We start from the raw sequence: 21,733 nt of genomic DNA on the forward strand, positions 1-21,733 counted from the left end.
ATCTGCTGTATGTTGCATTCTTCCTTTTTCTATCTGAGAAATGTAAGATTCACAAATTTTTTATTCTGTTTTTCAATCTCTAATTTTTCCCCAGTATTCGCTCTTGTTTCTTGTTACCTGATCCAAAGTTTTCAACATTTTTTAGATTGTTTAGTGTTTTGTTTTTTGTTATTAAATGGCCTGTCCCACTAGGCGTTTTATTAGGCTAGTGCTGGCGACTGTCATAGTCATAGCAGGTCGCTGATAAACTGCGACTGGACTTATGGGCCTGTCACACTTGGGCGATTTTTTAATCGACTGCCGGTGAATACGAGAATGGAATTCACCGATGTCAGCACCTGGCGACAACCTACGTCACCTGGCGACAACCTACGCCATCCTGATGACAACTACGACAGCACCTACCTCAGTAGAAGACAAGCTACGACAAGCCCACGGTCTCCGACTGTCGCTGAGAAGTTTTGAACATTTCAAAATCCAGCAGCAACCAGAAAAATTCTACAATTGCTACAACTCTTTGGACGACTGAGGAGACTACTCACGACTATACAGGCGACACCCCGGCGACAGCCTAGTCGCCGGCAATCGCCTAAGTGAGACAGGCCCTTAAGTCCTTGTGGTTTGAGCTTTGGTGTTTGTTCGGACGGTGTTACAATTTGTGTCTGATTCTCCTCAATGTAAATTATGCTGCTTTGATATTTTGAACAGAAGTTGCATTGGAAACAACAAACCAAAGCCTTTATTAACAAGACAATCAGACTAAATGTTACAGCTAGAATTGATTCTCTTTCTATGGAGCAAAGTAGCTTTTGCAGAACTGAAATGAGTTTTAAAATATCAAATGGAAAGTAGAGACAAAATACTGAGGCTGAATTTTGTTACAATGCTGAAATCCTGAATGATCCAAAGTGGGATGGGATAAATTCAAATAAGCAGTTGGCATATTTAAAGGACCTAATGAGCACAGTAACGCCTCTACCTCCTGAGAAGATTATGGGGATTTGGTATGTCAGAGAGGATTCTCTTAAACTTCTACAGGTGTACGGTAGAGAGCATATTGACTGGTTGCGTCACGGCCTGGTTCGGCAACTTGAATGCCCAGAAGTGAAGAAGACTGCAAAATGTTGTGAACCAGTCCATCACTGGCTCTGGCCTCCCCACCATCAAAGGGATTTACCAGTATCGTTACCTCAAAAAGGGAGCCAGGATAATCAGAGACCTACACCACCCTGGCCACACACTTATTTCACCCCTGCCATTGGGAAGAAAGTACAGGAGCCTGAAAACTGTGATGTCCAGGTTCAGGAACAGCTTGTTCCCTACAGCCATTCGACTATTAAACATTACAACCTCAAATGAGCTCTGTTTGTTTTTTGTTTGTACGTATGTCTGCATGTATATATATACACACACACACACACACATATATATATATATATATATATATATATATATGTGTGTGATCTTTATATATGTGTATATATACACATTGAACTTTTTTCCCTCGTTTATTATATTTTTTTACAATGTACTATGTTTACATATTCTGTTGTGCTGCTACGAGCAGGAATTTAATTGTTCTATCAGGGATATATGACAATAAAACACTCTTGAATCTGCACCTCTCTAGGCCCGTAAGAACGAGTTGGCTATTGAAGACATGGATGGAGGAACTTTCACAATCAGCAATGGCGGAGTGTTTGGCTCTATGTTCGGAACACCAATTATCAACCCGCCTCAGTCTGCCATCCTGGGTATGCATGGTATCTTTGAGAGGCCGGTTGCAATCAAGGGTCAGGTAAGCATCAATCTCATTATATTGTAAAGTTTATTGAGCGGAAAAGATTTTATTGCTCCTTATGTTACAAAACAGATTGCAACTTGCTGTTGCTGGTTTTATGTAATTTTAGGACACTCATGTGTATTGACTAATCTGAATCTACCTGTTTAGGTGCATTGGCCTGTTTTGTGGAGATTTATTGTGTTGGAAGGAACTGCAGATGCTGGCTTACACCAAAGATAGAAACAAACTGCTGGAGTAACTCAGCGGGACAGGCAGCGTCACTGGAGAGAAAGAATGGGAATCATCCTTCTCTCCAGTGACGCTGCCTGTCCCGCTGAGTTACTCCAGCATTTTGTGTCTCTCTTGTGGAGATTTATTGTTGGCTGAGTACACTGAATTAACTTATGCCACATAATTGTCATTTCAAGCTGCAACATCTCATGACTATTTTCCTCTTACTGTAGGTTGTGATCCGTCCCATGATGTATGTGGCCCTAACCTATGACCATCGCTTGATAGATGGCAGAGAAGCAGTACTTTTCCTCCGAAAAATTAAAGCTACAGTGGAAGACCCTCGTTTGCTGCTGCTTGACATTTAAATTCAATTAATATACAATTATTAAAAAAAAACACATATACTCAATGTCATATGCATTTTCATATTAAATAATTGTTCTACCTTTTTGATGTTTAAAAAAAATATCATAAATGAATGTTTTATGGACGAATTGCAATTCTGTAGGAAACGATTTTAACGGAAAGATATGGCATGTCCGAGACTTGGCAGCGAATTTATATTGTCAGCAAATGAGCTTACTAGCGAGGGTAAATCATCACTGATATTTGAGATGGAGGGAGCAGCTTTGGGTAGTTGTTCACAATTTGGTATTAAAGAGCCTGAACTGGCATTGCAACAAAAGAAATCAAGACTCACTGGTATTGGATCTGGAAATACTAATTCCTTATGTGTGGGATAGAACTGCAGATGCTGGTTTAAATCGAAGATAGACACAAAATGCTGGAGTAACTCAGCGGGACAGTCAGCATCTCTGGAGAGAAGGAATGGGTAGACCCATTCCTTCTCTCCAGAGACGCTGCCTGCCCCGCTGAGTTACTCCAGCATTTTGTGTCTACCTTCAATACTAATTCCTTATCTGATACTTATCGTGATGTATGTTGCCAAGGCAGTTTACAGAGTCCTTACTTCTAACAAATGCTGCTTTTGATTTGGGAGTGTTCCACATCTGTGAGAGCAAATTTCATTCCCCACCTATAAAATCTTCATCGTGATCATAAAAATGCACTGATTTTCTGAAAGAGTACTGTTCCTACAATATTTGCTGCCCAACTAGGTCAAAGCGAATGCAGCCCTTTGAACTAATTTCAGCAACTTTAGACTTGCAACAAAACTATTTACTTATATAGAGTGGAGGCCATGAATGGATTTATTCCGAATATGGTAGTGTCCTTGTGCCCGTAACGCCAGGCTTCAGGCTAACCATGTTCCAATAATTACTATCTGTTGCCAAGCACGGCCTTTGAAGACAAACAATGAAAATAAACCCTCGTCGCGGACACAATATGAAGTTGAGAAAGTTGGAAACCTAAATTATGCAACTATGGCCGAAGACTGCAGGAGCACAACTTTAGAGTATAAGGTGTTTCTGTTGCTTTTAGATGGGTGTAAATTGAAATATTAAGATGTCTTTGCAAGTTTTGGTCTATTCTCCATTTGATGTCTTTGTACCTGGTTCATTTATCTTTCCCTTTCTCACCGCCCTTCACAACCCAAATTGTCCAGCTAGTATTTTGTTACAGTTGTATCTTTGTTCAAGAATGCAGGCCGCTGTTTCGCTACCAGCTGTGCAGCATCATGTTTGTCCAATTTTGCCGCATGTGCATCGCGGGACCAGCTTAATACAAACCGACTTTGCCAACAACATATTCTGTTCAAATCAAATCCTGTTTCCTTAGCAAAGAAGTTCCTTGCCCTCTGAGAATTAAGCAGTCTTTTGAGATTGAAAAATGTGCACAACTTTCTTTTGAAATGTACTCTGTTTATAGACAGTATGGGGGTGAGCACAATCTATAAAATCTATATTCTATTGGTGTGTACAGACAGTATTGGAGTTAGCACGATATAAGTGTCGGTAAACATATTAATCGGGTCAGATATTATGTATTATGAATCAATGTGGAACTTTCTGTATTGTAGCGAGAAAAGTGATTTTATTGAAAGCTGCTTCCTGGCATGAAATATCCTTCCTATATAAATGGATTACAGAGTAGCGGGCAGACAATTCCAAATTGACAATAAAGTTAACCCTGTTCTCTTTACAGAACTGTCAGTCGGCCGTTTCACACTACATAGGGCAATATGCATTAGGACTGAGAACCAGGTGAGTGTGGTGGGAAAGGTGTCGATAATTTTGAGTTAGTAATGTATTTTTAGCTAGCAAGATTCAAATGATCTTGCAGTTATTGTGTGTTAGTGAGCCCCAGCCTTGGCTTTGTGTTTCTGAGACACAAATATACATGAGAACGCAATCAGAGATGCTGCTCCTACAGATTCACATCCATTTTCCCCAGACTTTCCTGACGGTGATTAATATTGCTTCTCTCAACCTGTACAACTTTGAAAAATTTGATGCGTGTTGTACACCATTCATTTCATTTGTGACACTAGCTCACTGGCTGTTTCCATCCAGCACTAGTTGGATATGTGTACTTTTAAACAAAAAATGCTGCCCTGCACTGCAGTGCAGTCATTGGCAAGAGAAGCGATAACCTATACTTGAAAAATATGTCAGTTACGTAAGGTGGCGCGGCGATAGAGTTGCTGCCTTGCAGCACTTACCGCGCCAGAGACCCAGGTTCGATCCTGACTTCTAGTGCTCTCTGTACGAAGTACGTATGTTGTCCCCGTGACCACATGGGTTTTCTCTGAGATCCTCGGTTTCATCCCACACTCCAAAGACGTACAAGTTTGTAGGTTAATTGGCTTGGTAGAAGTGTAAATTGTTCCTGGTGTGTGTAAGATAGTGTTAATATGCGGGGATCGCTGGTCGGTGCGGACTCGGTTGGTCGAAAAGCCTTTTTCCGCATCGCATTTCTAAACTAAACTAAATAAGCTAAAGAGAATAAATTCTTAGTGGGTCTACTGTGGGTTACTGCCATGCAAGCCTAAGCATTGTGTCAGTTGGATACAGTTGTGTGACGGTTCATTGTTGATTGTGCAGCCGGTGGGTGCTTTTCCAGGCAGGGCATTTATAGATATCCCGGATGTACATCTTCACTTTGCAGCACTCGTATCGGTTAATTTTATTCCAAACGGCTCAAAGCGTTTAACCAAAAATGAGGCAATAAGTTGAAATGTCACAAAGGAGAATTGGCAATGTAATGGTATTTGAAATCAATAAATGACTATTCAAATCCTGTTTCGGCTGGTCTCGATCTGAGGGTGCTGGCTATTCTGAATGGGAGGTGGGTGAAATTCCTTTCCCCTTTTTGCTTTTCACTCTTGCACCGTGTAAAAATCCTGCATGTTGGCATTGATTTAAAATCGTTTATATTTTTGTTACATAGTCATTCGGCCGAAATGAGGCCATTCATCCCAACGCATCCATGGTGATCAAGTTTCATAACATCATGCACTTACACTGACTCATCTGTAGAAGGATCTTGACTGAAATATCATCTAACCATTCCCTCCTTGGATGCTGTCTGACACACTGAGTTACTCCAGCAGTTAGAGTTTTGCTCCTTTAAACCTTTCCTATCCATGTCGAAATGTGTTTTAAATGTCACCATTGCATGCACCACTACAGATTCCCCTAGCAGTCCGTTCTATGTACAGAAATCAACAATGATCTTTGTGAGACCCTCTGGTCTCTTAAATTCTCCCCTTAAACCTCTGCCTTCTAGTTCTCCACTTCCCTATCCTGGGAAAATGACCATCTTATCCACACCCTTCAGGATTTGGACACCTCCAAGGTCACCCCTCAGCCTCCTGCGCACTGGACTTTCATTCATCTGGGATTGAAGTTGAACATTTAGATTGAGGAATTGAATTGAATATTGCCTCCTCTTTCACACAAAGGGTGGTGGGTGTATGGAACGAGCTGCCAGAGGTGTTAGTGAGGCTGGGACTATCCCAATGTTTAAGAAACACATGGATAGGACATGGGAGGGATATGGACCAAGCGCAGGCAGGTGGGACTAGTAGCTGGAAGATGTTGGCCGGTGGGCATGTTGGGCCGAAGGGCCTGTTTCCACATTGTATCACTCTATGGCTCTGTGACAAGTCACAGTGAAATTCTTTGCAAATAGTCACCCATAAAGGGCACTTACAAAGTTACAAATTCCCCCCACACACGTCTCTCTACACCTTTGAACCTTCCTCTGGCAGTGGCGGCCTCGCTATTGTGCACTGATGTTTGCTACCCGCTGAGAATTTATCCAAAAACCCGCTGCAAAACTATTACCAGATCACTGCATTACAAGATCAATCTGTTAAGGGGTAGAATTAGGTCAGAATAAACACCTATCCCCTTTTCTGCAAGACCAGTGACAATGCAGAGTTTGGATACTGTTGCGAGTTCTCACTTTCACATTTTCCAGAGTTTATGTACCACAGAAGGTCAAAGCAGCAGCTGAGATCACTTAGTTTTTAATGACTTAAGGATGTGTGCATAATGGATTTTGTAGGCATGGAAAACTGAGTAATGAGCGTGGAAATAAAGCCTGTTAAAAGTGTTGGATTTATCGGAGTGACGTGGCTGAGGTGGACTGTTTCTCATACATCTTTGCTCTATCCGCCCAGTTGCACTTACTCCCATCATCACCAAGTGCTTCGAGAGGCTGGTCCTGGCACACCTCAAAGGCTGCCTACCTCCCACACTGGACCCTTATCAGTTCGCCTACCGCAAGAACAGGAGTACAGAGGATGCCATCTCAACGGCACTTCACTCCGCCCTCTCCCACCTCGACAACAGAGACACATGAGAATGCTGTTCATCGATTATAGCTCAGCATTTAACACAATTATCCCCTCAAAACTGATCACCAAACTCAGCGACCTTGGCATCGACCCCTCCCTCTGCAACTGGATACTGGACTTTCTAAATAACAGACCCAGGTCTGTTAGGTCAGACAAGCACACCTCTTCAACCCTCACCCTGACCACAGGGCTGCGTGCTGAGCCCCCTCCTCTACTCCCTCTTCACCTACAACTGCACACCTGTACATGGTACTAACACCATCATCAAGTATGCAGATGATACAACGGTGATTGGCCTCATCAGCAACAACGATGAGTCGGCCTATAGGGAGGAGGTCCAGCTCCTAGCAGCATGGTACACTGACAACAACCTGGCCCTTAACTCCAAGGAGCTCATTAGGGACTTCAGAAGGTCTAGGGGAGGCACGCACACCCACATCCATATTAACGGGACGGAGGTGGAACGTGTTTCCAGCTTCAGGTTTCTGAGGGTCAACATCTCCGATGACCTCTCTTGGACCCACAATACCTCAACACTGGTCAAGAAGGCTCACCAGCGTCTCTTCTTACTGAGGAGACTGAAGAAGGTCCATCTGTCTCCTCAGATTCTGGTGAACCTCTACCGCTGCACCATCGAGACTGTATCACAGTATTGGTATGGCAACTGCTCTGTCTCCGACCGGAAAGCACTGCAGAGGGTGGTGAAAACTGCCCAACGCATCACCGGTTCCTCACTCCCCTCCATTGAGTGTCCAAAGCAAGCGATGTCTGCGTAGGGCGCGCAGCATCGTCAAGGACTGCTCTCACGCCAGCCACAGTCTGTTTACCCTCCTCCCATCCGGGAGGCGCTACAGGCCTCTCCGTTGCCGGACCAGCAGGTCCAGGAACAGCTTCTTCCCTGCGGCTATTACACTACTTAACTCTGCACCTTGGTGATTGCCAGTCACCCACCCCCCAGAAAAATTGCACTACTACCACTGTATGTACGTATATATATTATTCTATGTTCGCTCTTCTGGGTGAGATGCTAACTGCATTTCGTTGTCTCTGTACTGTATACTGCACAATGACAATAAAGATTGAATCTGAATCTGGATCTGAATCTATCCACCTTTACTGCAAAATGATGGAGTAATTCAGCAGTTCAGGTAGCATCTCTGGAGGACATGGATAGGCGATGTTTCGGGTTGGCACTTTCGAAGAAGGGTTCTAACCCAAAACATCTGTCCACTCCCTCTGCAGATGCTGCTTGACCCGCTGAGTTACTCCGCACTTTGTGTTCTACTCAAGATTCGGTTGTCTGCAGTTCATTGTGTTTACAGTATATTAGGACTGGTGATGCCTTAAACTCTACATTAACACTGATGGATGCGCGGAGTCTTGTAACCTCTGTCATTAATCATAATCATACTTTATTAGCTAAGTATGTTTTGCAACATATGAGGAATTTGATTTGCTATACAGTCATACCAATAAAAAGCAACAGAACACACAAAATACATTTTAACATAAATATCCACCACAGTGACTCCACATTCCTCACTGATGGAAGGCGGGAAAAAAAGTTCAATCTCTCCCTTCTTTGTCCTCCAGCGGTCGGGGGCCTGTAACTTTCCGTTGGCGGGACGATCTTACTCCCGTTGCCAGCGGCGGGCCTCCTCGTCAGGGCGATTAAGCTCCTACATCGGGGGGGGGGGGGTCTCAGTTCCCCCGCGCCGGGCGATCTACCCGGGGCAGGACTAGTCAAAAGTGCAGCTTTTGGAGCTTCCCGACGTCGGTCTCAACCTGAGACTGCGAGCTCCAGGATGTTAAAGTCTGCAGGCAGTGGTTGGAGCGTCGATCCTAGGCAAGGAATCGGCTTCGATGGTAAGTCCACACCCCCGCGGTGGGGCTCAAAGTCGGGGCCGAGCAAAGCCTCCAGCTCCACGATGTTAGGCTGCAGAGCGACCGGAGATACGATACGGAAAACAATCGCATCTCCGACAAGATAAGAGATTGAAAAAAAGTTTCCCCCCGCATAAAACAAACCAGAGAACATTAACACAAACTTTTAAACACAAAATAACAAAAAAAAGACGAAAAGGATAGACAGACTTGGCGAGGCTGCCATCGAAGCGCCACCCGGTGGTATATTAATGACAGTAATTTGCTATACATCTGTGGGAATTATCTTCAAAATGTGAAATATATTTAGTAATATATAAACAGTGTCCCGTTTATGCTGTTGCATGTTTTTCTCCGTGCATTTGTGGATTGAAGATACAATCCAGGAATGAGCATTTGTCCGCACTCTACACGCTGGAGTTTAGAAGAATGAGGTGGGACTTAATTTAAACATACAGAATTGGGAAAGGCTTGGATAGAGTGGAAGTGGAGAGGATGTTTCCACTAGTGGGAGAGTCTAGGGGTAATAGCCTCAGAATTAAAGGACTTATTTTAGGAAGGAGATGAGAAATTTCTTTAGTCAGAGGGTGGTGTATCTGTGGAACTCATTGCCACAGAAGGCTGTGGAGGCCAAGTCAGTGGATATTTTAATGGCAGTGATAGATAGATTTTTGATTAGTATAGGTGTCAGAGGTTATAGGGAGAAGGCAGGAGAAGGGTTAGGAGGGAGAGATAAATCAGCCATGATTGAATAGCCTTGATGGGCCGAATAATAATAATAATAATAATAAGCCTTTATTGTCATTGCACTTAGAAATATAACTAAATTAGGAGAGCTACTCCTGATCAGTGCAACCATAACAAGTTCAAACACGACGAAAACACATCCAATACATTATTTAACTGCTTAAAATAATAAATAAATTATCATTAACACACCTAGGTAGAGCATTGCACTGGGAGAATATTACACTTAAAATGTAATAAATACTTTAAAAGAATTATAAAAAAAAGAAGAAATATTAGCTGAGTGGTCTGTGTTACAGTGGAATGGATGACAGCATTCTCATGTCGTGTGGATATTTGAGGAGTTTAGAGCTCTATTTGCCCAGGGAAAGAAACTGTTCTTGAGTCTGTCTGGCTTTTGATGCACCTGTACCGCCTACCAGAGGGCAGGAGGTTGAACAGGAAGTGTCCAGGATGGGAGGGGTCTTTGATTATTTTCCTGGCTCTACAGAGGCACCGAGAGCTGGAGATGTCTTCCAGGGAAGGCAGCCGATGATTTTCTGGGCAGTTTTGATCACTCTCTGCAGGGCTCTCCTGACTGAGCAGCCAGCATATCATACCGTGATACAATATGCCAGCACACTCTCGATGGTGGAGCGGTAGAAGGTCACTAGCAGCTTCTCCTCTAAACTGTTCTTCCTTAGCACTCTCAGGAATGGCCTAATTCTAGTCACATGAACTAATGATACAACGGTCACTGCTTTGCCTACATTGGCTAATCGTCTGGAATAATTCACGGATCCAGCAGCGGTTGGAGGGTGTAAATAATGGTCGATGTTTTGGATCAAAAAAACATTTAGTTTGACCAGCAGATTATTGCTCTAGATTCCAGCATCTGCAAGTCTCCATTAAAAATGCTGCATTTAGCCAAAGTTGGTTAGAGAGTGGAAACGAGTTAACATTTCTCAATCATCATCCAATGATTTATCCTGGGCGAACAATGCACTGGTGTTTACAGAGCGCTGGATTCGGGCACATGTGCGAACACTGGAAGACGTGAAGATAGAGACAAAAAGGTGGAGTAACTCAGCGGGCCATTGGGCATCTCTGGAGAGAAGGAATGGGTGATGTTCCGGCTCTAGACCCTTCTTCAAACTGGTTAGGGATAAGGAAAACGACAGATATAGATGATGTGGAGAGATAAAGAACAATGAATAAAAGATATGCAAAAAATTAACGATGATAAAGGAAACAGGCCATTGTTAGCTGTTTGTTGGGTGAAAACGAGAAGCTGGTGCGACTTGGGTGGCGGAAGGGTAGTGAGAGAGAGAGGGAATGTCAGGGCTACCTGAAGTGAGATAAATCAATATTCACACCACTGGGCTGTAAGATGCCCAAGTGTGAAGAGGTGAAGCTGCACGAGGCAAGACAGTGACACCGATAGTAATTGGACAAGTGGCTCCACATTCCCCACAGTCCCTTCTAAATCAGTTAAGCACAGCAGCAGAAAAGAATCCTATGCCCTACACGCAAACACTTCATGCAGGACAGTGCAGTGTGGCGAAGTGCACACTCTGTTTTCAGTCTGATGACGGAACTCGACCCGAAACAACACCTATTCCTTTGCTCCAGAGATGCTGCCTGACCTGCTCTATTACTCCAGCTTTTTGTGTCTATCTTCAATGTAAACCAGCATCTGCAGTTCATTCCCACACACTTGTAAAGCTGCAAGTAAGAATTTCATTGTTCCCTTTCGGTAGATGACACAATAACCCACTCTGAACTCCGCATGTATGTGACGCTAAACTTAAAAACGTCTCTAAAGGAAAGAGTTTTTCTATGGCACAGTCTGCTTCATCCAAAGGTAACTTCTTTTATGAAGCAGAGTTTGCTTGGGTTTTAGCCAATATAACCAGCAGCAGAGGACACAACATGCTAGGGATACTCTGGGCCAGGCAGTATCTCTGGAGAACATGGATAGGCGACGTTTGGGGTCAGGACCCTTCTGCAGCCCGAAGGTCAGGTCTTAACCTATGGGTCAACGAGAACGTGGTCTCGAGCTTGCGGTGTGCCTGTGAAATGCCACTTAGGAAAATAAATAAAAATAAACGTTATTGAAGTACAAAGTAGGTGCAATACGGGAACCGTGCAAAAAATTCTTCCCACATTAACAGAGGCTGTACATACATTCCATGCAGTTTACAAAAATCACACAATTTTATTTTGAAATCCCTTCCCTTATTAGAGGGGCACCTCCACCACACCCTGCCCCCAAATGTGCAGCAGCGGAAGGACCCTAGACTGTGGTCCTCCCCACAGAGCCTTGGTGTTGGCTGCATCCCTCTGCATGTACACCTGCAGTCTGGAGGGGGGGCCAGTCGGCAATATTCCCTGATGGACACTTCGGTCTGCAGGGAGGTCAACAAAGTTCTGACAGACCAAAGGGCGTCTTTCACCGAGTTGATGACCTTCCAGCAGCACTCGATGTCAGTCTCTGAATGTGGCCCTGGAAACAGTCCGTAAGTTCTCTGTTATGGAGCTGTTCGGAATAAATCGTGACAGGGATCCTTGCAAACCTCTCCAGACTCTCTTTGCAAATCCACACTCTGTGAAGAGGTGGGCAACCGTCTCCTGCTGATGGACTCTGCACCAAGCCCAGCGGCAGAGCCCCGCTGCTGAGCCGGATTAGAGTTGCCCGTGGTGAAGAAAGGTGATACGTTAGTTGTTTTTCTCGAATTGCAACAGTATTTGTGATTTTTAAGTGTGTTTTAATGTTTGTATCTTAATTCATCATTCAGAAACACAGAAGAAAGTTCAGTAGGTTTGTCAAACTTCACAGTAGCCACCACCGCTACCTAACAGATTTACCCAACTATTATGAATGGACACAAAAAGCCAGAGTAGCTCAGCAGATCAGGCAGCATCTCTGGAGAAAAGGAATTGGTGACGTTTGGGGTCAAAGTAATGTTTGGGGTTTGGGCTCGTCATTCTGAAGTAGGGTCTCGACCCGAAATGTCACCTATTCCTTTTCTCCAGAGATGCTGCCTGACCTGCATTTTGTGTCTATCTTTGGTGTAAACCAGCATCCGCAGTTCCTTCCTACACAAACATGTTTTATGAATGGGGCGTAGTAACGAGTAGTGTCATATGGCCAAACCCAATGGTTACAAGAGGCTGTTGACCAGCGAGATCATCATTCTGGGTCGCTTCAGGTAAGTAAGGGACTAATGTAGTATGCAAGTGGTAAGTCCTGGTCATTCAAAATGTATTGTAATGAAGAGCCACATCTGCAATGTGAACCTCTTAGAACTATTCGCTTTCTTTAAACTATCAGTGTAACTGACTGACAATTGATTCATTCATTCAGTGCTGAAAAGAAAGTGTTAAGGATGAAGACTTCCCATTCTTTAGACTTTAGAGATACAGCGAGGAAACAAGCCCTTCGGCCCACCGAGTCCGCACCGACCATTGATCACACCGTACACTAGCACTCCTACACACAATTTACAGAAGCCAATTAACCTACAAACCTGCACATCTTTGGAGCGTTGGAGGAAACACGGAGCACCCATAGAAAACCCACGCAGTCACAGGGAGAACGTACAAACTCCATACAGACAGCACCCATTGTCAGGATCGAACCTGGGTCTCTGACGCTATAAGGCAGCAGCTCTACTGCTGTGCCACTGTGCCACCTCTGTTCATTGAATCAATTCCAGCCCTCACCCCATTCCCATCTCCACCTCAGTTAAATAATGGCTAATATACTGTACAGTTATTAGTTGAGCTATTGATTAAAACTGAAAGACGGTTGAAGCCATGTAATCCTGGAACTGTAGCATTTTTCATTCTCAGTAATCCAGAGATTGGGACATCCTGCAAGTGCAGTTTTTTTTCTTGGGAGTCTGGAGAGTTGCATTAATCTGCCTAGACCCTGTTCTTTAATGGTATATATAAAACACTTCTCCATAAGATAACATTCAGAAATAGAAAACTTTGATTTCCCAAAGGATTAATTAGAAACTTCACCTTCATAATGCAAGGTTGATTATTTTGTAAGACAAGAGACAAGAGACATTGTTACATGCACTAATTGGTACAGTGAAATTTGTGGTCACCATACAGATGCTAGTGTATTAAAAAATAAGACAAGATGCTGGAGTAACTCAGTGGGTCAGGCAGCGTCTCTGGAGAATGTGTGTAGGTGCGGTTTCAGATCAGGACTCTTTTTCAGACTGATTGCAGTGTGGGGGTGGAGAAGAAAGCTGGAGGAGAGATAAGGACAGGACAAAGTGATAGGTGAATACAGGTGAGAGGGGGTAAGTCCACAGACTACCACATTTCCCTGGACTTCACCTCCTCGCACCCTGCTTCATGCAAAGACACCACCTCCTACTCAATTTATCTGTCTCAACTGCACCATCTCCCAAGACAAGGTTTTCCATTCTAAGACATCCAATATATCACCTATCTTTAGTAAATGTGCCCTCCCCCCTCGTCATACCTTTTCACATTTCTCTGTCTGTGGATTAACTCTTTAATTAGCCTCACTTCACAACTTGTGTCTCCATTTGTCCCATCAGCCATTGACTGGATGACTACTATCAGTTATCTCCCACGTCCATCCTCCCCTTACCCTAAACACAAAGTGATGGAAGAACGGAGTGAGCTGGGCGGCATCAACAGATGGAAATGGACAAGCAATGTTTTGGGTCTAAAACCCTTCCTCAGATCCAACATTGCCTGTCCATTCCCTCCACAGATGCTACCTGACCTCTGAGTTTCTCCACCAAGTTTTGTTTATCTCAAGATTCCAGAATCTGCAGTCTCTTGTGTCTCCTCATCTGATCCTGCCAGAGAGCTTTTTTTTTTTTTCTCCTATCCATCACTTCTCCCACTTTCTCTTCAACCTGAAACATTAACTCTCTTTTTCTTCCTGCAGATGATGTCTGCCCCATTCCTTGTTCCAGCATATTTTGTTTTGTTGTTGAAGCTCTCTGTCTGCGTTACATTTATCGTCAGTTTACCCTCATATTCTACTTTCCCTCCCTTTGTCAATTTCCCATCTTCTTTTGCTGAATTATGAAAGATGCTTCCTGTTTTTTATTCTTGTCAATTTGATCTTATAACTCTGAACGGTATTCCTTTTTAGTTGCACGTGCACTGTCACCCTAATGTTAGACACAAATTGCTGGTGTAACTGAGTGGGCCAGGCAGCATCCCTGGAGAAAATGGATAGGTTACGCTTCGGGTCACTGGTCTGAAGAAGGATCCCCACCCGAAACATCACCTATCCAGGGATGCTGCCTGACCCGCCGAGTTAATCCAGCATTTTGCATCTTTCCTTGGTGAACTAGCACCTGCAGTTCTCTGTTTCAACATCACTTAAAGCTGTTGTCCATGAGCGAGCAGTGCATAATTGCACCACTTCTGAAACGCATATCAATGAAGAACAGCAAGTCCACTTCCTTTCCAAGAAAGAAGTTTCCTTTCTTAACCCTCCCCAAAATACATCTCAAGTGAACACAGCTGTGAGGTGAACTGAATCATCTGTGTACTTAAAAAAAAAGATTTGATGTATTCAAATGAATCCCTTTGTCACTAGAGTCCACACTGCTCCATTGCACACAATGTGCTGGCAGATAAAGAAAGGGTCGCTATTCATTAGGCCCAGTATAGAGATGAATACTCAATCTGCATAAGAATAGATATAGCTCTTATATGGACATGTGGAATGAACAATATGTTGTTTTAGCTTTTTCAATTGCACCTCTTCAAGTTCCATTAGCTAGGGGATGGTAATTAATGTGGCCATCGCAGCTTAAGGTGTTTTTGATACTAATTTATTGATTTAAACATCTGTGTTCTTTTAAAAATTGGCACCAAGGTAGAATATTGCATCAACCATTCCTTTTAAAAAAAGATATCAATCCAATGATGGTGTTTTCATGTGCACTTCTGTGGGAAGTATCTGGTTTTGTTCATGCCAAATGGAAGGCCAACATCAATGATCAGGAAATTGTTTGGTGTCAACTCAGAACCTTCGTATTATGCAAAGTTTAATTTTATTGTAACAAGGTGAACTCTGCCCTTTCATCTCTTATCCATCTGAGCGTCCACCTGAGGTGCACAAGATAAAGACCTCACTAAAGCACTGGACGGCAACCCTTTATCTCAGATCAACACATGAATTCATGCCAAGCAAACAATTAAGGAGCAAAACACAAAGTGCTGGAGGAACCCAGTAGATCAGACAGCATCTGGGTGGGAAAGAACAGGCAATTTTCCGGTCGGGACCCTTCTGTAGATTGACATGAAATATTGCCTCCCCAGATGCTTCCTGACCCACTAAGTTCCTCCAGCACTTTGTGTTTTGCTCACGATTTCAGTAACTGTAGTTACTTGTGTCTTCAAACAATGATGGAACTTGGTTTGAATAGATGGCACAATGAGTTTTGGAGTCCTTGCCCTTTTCACCCCTGTAACCTTGGGTTCAAAAAATGTAATTTGCAGATAAGGAAAATAATTATTCCCATCTTTTTTATTAGGGGCAGAATCTGACGGTATCAAGATTCGCTTCAAGCATAGACCTCAGAGTGTAGTCACCCAGGTATGGCAGAAGGAAAAGAATGAAAAATATATAATTTCTATATGATATATAAGATCTAAGATATAATATAAAAATATGTGATTAATAGGAATCTGAGGGGTAACTTTTTCACACAAAGGGTGGTGGGTGTATGGAACAAGCTGCCAGAGGAGGTAGTTGAGGCAGGGACTATCCCAACATTTAAGAAACAGTTAGACAGGTACATGGATAGGACAAGTTTGGAGGGATATGGACCAAGCGCAGGCAGGTGGGGCTAGTGTAGCTGGGACATGTTGGCTGGTGTGGGCAAGGTGGGCCGAAGGGCCCGTTTCCACACTGTAATACTCTATGATTCTATATTTTCAATATTGTCAGTGGGTGCGAACATGTTTTAACCGTTCCCTCAAATTCAGTATGTTGTGCAGAGGGAACAGTATCATAAATTTAATCCAAGTATGCCTGTACATTTTGTTTGTGTTCACACAAAGCATAAAGGTAATTACCTTTACTCATGAGAATACATTCGGAATAAAATGAAAGGATCAAAGAAGTACCAGAATATTATCTGCAAGGATTAACCAGTTCGTCGATGTAAATTAGATTTAGTTGGAGCAGTACCTTGTTGATTGGATTGGAGTTTTATCTCTTCCTTTGGATGAGAAATCAGCAGATTGGACTGTTGCTCTTGTAACACTGCTTGCTGCGGCTTTGGGATGAATGGAGACGCATACAAGTTAGACTAGTTAAGGATCCTTTCCTGAGGTGTATTCATGAAATGGAAGGGTTATGTTAGTTTTGTGGTCATTATTACAGACCTTACATTCTTATTCCTGATTTAGAAACATAGAAAATAGGTGCAGGAGTAGGCCATTCGGCCCTTCAACCCAGCACCGCCATTCAATATGATCATGGGTGATCATCCAGAATCAGTAACCCGTTCCTGCTTTCTCCCCATATCCCTTGATTCCATTAACCCCAAGAGCTATATCCAACTCTCTCTTAAATACACCCAGTGAATTGGCCTCCACTGCCTTCTGTGGCAGAGAATTTCACAGATTCACAACTCTCTGGGTGAAAAAGTTTTTCCTCATCTCTGTCCTAAATGGTCCATCCCTTATTCTTGTGACCCCTGGTTCTGGACTCCCCCAACATGGGGAACATTTTTCCTGCATCAGATGACACAAAGCTGGGTGGCAGTGTGAACTGTGAGGAGGATGCTATGAGACTTGGACAGGTTGGGGGAGTGGACAGATGCATGGCAGATGAAGTTTAATGTGGATAAATGTGAGGTTATCCACTTTGGTAGCAAAAACAGGAAGGCAGGTTACTATCTAAATGGTGTCAAGTTGGGAAAAGGGGAAGTACAATGGGATCTTGGGGTCCTTGTACATCAGTCTATGAAAGTAAGCACGCAGGTACAGCAGGCAGTGAAGAAAGCGAATGGCTTGTTGGCCTTTATAACAAGAGGAATCGAATATAGGAGCAGAGGTCCTTCTGCAGTTGTACAGAGCCCTAGTGAGACCACACCTGGAGTATTGTGTGCAGTTTTGGTCCCCTAATTTGAGGAAGGACATTCTTGCTATTGAGGGAGTGCAGCGTAGGTTTACAAGGTTAATTCCCGGGATGGCAGGACTGTCATATGCTGAGAGAATGGAGCAGCTGGGCTTGTGCACTCTGGAGTTTAGAAGGACGAGAGGATATCTCATTGAAACATATAAGATTGTTAAGGGCTTGGACAGGCTAGAGGCAGGAAACATGTTCCCAATGTTGGGGGAGTCCACAGTTTAAGAATAAGGAGTAAGACATTTAGGACGGAGACAAGGAACCACTTTTTCTCACAGAGAGTGGTGAGTCTGTAGAATTCTCTGCCTCAGAGGGTGGTGGAGGCAGGTTCTCTGGATGCTTTCAAGAGAGAGCTAGATAGGGCTCTTATAGCAGAGTCGGGATATGGGGAGAAGGCAGGAACGGGGTACTGATTGGGGATGATCAGCGATGATTACATTGAATGGCGGTGCTGGCTCGAAGGGTTGAATGGCCTACTCCTGCACCTATTGTCTATTGTCTAGTCTGTCCATTCCCAAGAATTTTATATGATTTTATAAGATCCCATCCCATCTAAATTCCAGTGAATATAAGTGACTCAATTAACCTGGTGAACCTACGCTGCACTCCCTTAATAGCAAGAATGTCCTTCCTCAAACTAGGAGACCAAAACTGCACACAATACTGTCTCACCAGGTGCTGTACAACTGCAGTAGAACTTCCTTGCTCCTATACTCAAATCCTCTTGCTATGAAAGCCAACATGCCATTTGCTTTCTTCACTGCCTGCTGTACCTGCATGCTTACTTTCAGTGACTGATGTACAAGGACACCCAGGTCTCCTTGCACCTCTTCTTTTCCTAAATGACACCATTCAGATAATAATCTGCCTTCTTGTTCTTGCCACCAAAGTGGATAACCTCACATTTATACACATTTATCCACTGCATCTGCCCACTCACCCAACCTATCCAAGTTACCCTACAGCCTCATGGCATCCTCCTCGCAGCTCACACTGCCACCCAGCTTTGTGTCATCTGCAAACTTGGAGATATTACAGTTAATTGCTTTGTCATTAATTGCCATTTGGGGTTTGATCTCTGGGATCAAAGCTGAAGACCTCCACATGCTGGTCTGATTACTTCCCACTACCTCGCCCTGTGCCTTAGGGGCAACTTTTTCCACACAGAGGGTGGTGGGTAAATGGAACAAGCTGCGAGAGGAGGTAGTTGAGGCAAGTACAATAACAACATTTGTCGAGGGTGTGGATAGGAAAGGTTTAGAGGGATATGGGCCAAACGCTGGCAGGTGGGACTAGCGTAGATGGGGCTTCTTGGCAAACATGGGCAAGTTGTGCCGAAGGGTCTGTTATCATGCTGTATGACTCTGTGGGTAAGGCCTGACATCAACAGTTTTGATTAATCTGTGTTTGTGCATACTTTTAGTGGGGGGTCTGTGTGTGTGTTTGTGGCTGTGTGTGTAGAATGAGGATGTGTTTGTATGGGTGTGTATGCATGCTTTAGCATTGTGTAGTGAATGAATCTGTCCATCTGTACCTCACTCTCGATGGAGCAGCGGTAGAAGGACACCAGCAGCTTCTCCTCCAGGTTGTTTTTCCTGAGGATCCTCAGAAAGTAGAGTCGCTGCTGGGCCTTCATGACTGCTGTGGTGGTGTTTGTAGTCCAGGAGAGATCCTCCGTAATTTGTGTGCCCAGGAATCTGAAGTCTGAGATCCTTTCCACACAGTCCCCATTGATGAATAGGGGTTTGGGGGCTGCACGGAAGTTCTTACGGAAGTCTATGATAATTTCCTTTGTTTTTGTGGTGTTTAGGATGAGGTTGTTGTCTGAACACCACGCTGCCAGTCTTTGGACTTCCTCCCTGTAGGCTGTCTCATCTCCTCCTGAGATACGTCCAACCACAGTCGTGTCGTCCGCAAACTTGACGATGGTGTTGGTGGAGTGGGCGGGGGCACAATCATGGGTGTAGAGGGCGTAGAGGAGGGGGCTCAACACACAGCCCTGTGGGGAGCCGGTGCTGAGTGTGATGGGGGTGGAGAGGTGATGGCCCAGTCTGACGGTCTGGGGGCGGTTAGACAGAAAGTCCTTGATCCAGAGGCAGATGGGTTGGGAGAGTCCTAAATCCATGAGTTTGGTGACCAGTCTGCTGGGGATGATGGTATTGAAGGCGGAGCTAAAGTAAATGAAAAGCATCCTCACATAGCTCTGTGCAGAGAAAGTGCAGTCTGAAGAAGGGTTTCGGCCCGAAACGTCGCCTATTTCCTTCGCTCCATAGATGCTGCTGCACCCGCTGAGTTCCTCCAGCAATTTTGTGTACCCTCACATAGCTCCCCTGGTGTTCGAGGTGGGTCAGTGCAGTGTGAAGAGCAGTGGCGATGGCATCCTCAGTGGACCTATTTAATGCAAGAAACTGCCCCAAGAACTTCCCATAGCAACGAGCAACAAAATTCAGCTCCTAGCCGCAGTGAGATATATTAAGCAGGTAACTAAAATGTTGGTCAAGAGATGAGCTTTGGGGAACGTCTTAAAAGAGGAAGCTCAGAAAAGCATGACTAATTTGATCAGAATGGTACTGAACAAACAGCCTGAAGCACATAGTGGGTCAGGTAGCTTCAGTTCAGAGAAACATAGAAACATAGAAATTAGGTGCAGGAGTAGGCCATTCGGCCCTTCGAGCCTGCACCGCCATTCAATATGATCATGGCTGATCATCCAACTCAGTATCCTGTACCTGCCTTCTCTCCATACCCTCTGATCCCCTTAGCCACAAGGGCCACATCTAACTCCCTCTTAAATATAGCCAATGAACTGGCCTCGACTACCCTCTGTGGCAGAGAGTTCCAGAGATTCACCACTCTCTGTGTGAAAAAAGTTCTTCTCATCTCGGTTTTAAAGGATTTCCCCCTTATCCTTAAGCTGTGACCCCTTGTCCTGGACTTCCCCAACATCGGGAGCAATCTTCCTGCATCTAGCCTGTCCAACCCCTTAAGAATTTTGTAAGTTTCTATAAGATCCCCTCTCAATCTCCTAAATTCTAGAGAGTATAAACCAAGTCTATCCAGTCTTTCTTCATAAGACAGTCCTGACATCCCAGGAATCAGTCTGGTGAACCTTCTCTGCACTCCCTCCATGGCAATAATGTCCTTCCTCAGATTTGGAGACCAAAACTGTACGCAATACTCCAGGTGTGGTCTCACCAAGACCCTGTACAACTGCAGTAGAACCTCCCTGCTCCTATACTCAAATCCTTTTGCTATGAAAGCTAACATACCATTCGCTTTCTTCACTGCCTGCTGCACCTGCATGCCCACTTTCAATGACTGGTGTACCATGACACCCAGGTCTCGCTGCATCTCCCCTTTTCCTAGTCGGCCACCATTTAGATAATAGTCTGCTTTCCTGTTTTGCCACCAAAATGGATAACCTCACATTTATCCACATTATACTGCATCTGCCAAACATTTGCCCACTCACCCAGCCTATCCAAGTCACCTTGCAGTCTCCTAGCATCCTCCTCACAGCTAACACTGCCCCCCAGCTTAGTGTCATCCGCCCCAGCTTAGTGTCATCCGCAGAAAACCCATCAACTTTTCAGAGCAATTACCTTTTGTCAGAATGGGAAAGAGTGAGAAACAGGCTTGTTTTAAGTTGCAGAATGAAGAAGTGGGGAGAACAAGAGGGATGTGTGTGCGATGCAGACCAAAGAAATACTACTTTACATACCAACAGTAAGAGACAGGAGAAAAAAGTTGAAATTCAATGGTTTACAGTGGCGCAACGGTAGAGTTGCTGCCTTACAACGTTGGCAGCGGCAGAGACTCGGATTCGATCCCGACTACGGGTGCTGTCCATACGGAGTTTGTATGTTCTTCTGTGACCGTGTGGGTTTTCTTCGAGATCTTCGGTTTCCTCCCCCATTCCAAAGGCGCACAGGTTTGTTGGTAAATTGGCTGGGTAGAAATGTAAATTTTGCCCATTGTGTGTAGGATAGAGTTAATGTGCGGGGATCGCTGGTTGGTGCAGACTTGGTGGGCCGAATGGCCTCTTTCCACGTTGTATCTCTAAACTAAACTAAAAGAACAAGTTGAAAGTAAAATATTCAACAACTGTGGATAAAAGGAGGAAAAAAAGTTTCACTACCCAAGTGAAATATGAGGTGCTGTTCCTCCAATTTGCATTTAGCCTCACCCT

The 21,733-nt window shown here is 44.2% G+C and overlaps 1 protein-coding gene across 1 annotated transcript in view; it reads left to right on the plus strand.

The window, feature by feature from the left end:
* The window catches only part of dlst (dihydrolipoamide S-succinyltransferase), a 36,780-nt gene extending 34,074 nt beyond the window's left edge, over positions 1-2,706 (plus strand). The window contains exons 14-15 of the mRNA XM_033027659.1: positions 1,631-1,798; positions 2,248-2,706. Coding sequence (XP_032883550.1) covers positions 1,631-1,798; positions 2,248-2,382 — 303 coding nt within the window. The 3' untranslated portion in view covers positions 2,383-2,706. The remainder of the gene's footprint in view (positions 1-1,630; positions 1,799-2,247) is intronic.
* The last annotated feature ends 19,027 nt before the right edge of the window (positions 2,707-21,733 follow it).

This window comes from Amblyraja radiata, chromosome 9 (genome assembly GCF_010909765.2).
Source record: "Amblyraja radiata isolate CabotCenter1 chromosome 9, sAmbRad1.1.pri, whole genome shotgun sequence".
In the NCBI taxonomy this organism is placed as follows: domain Eukaryota; kingdom Metazoa; phylum Chordata; class Chondrichthyes; order Rajiformes; family Rajidae; genus Amblyraja; species Amblyraja radiata.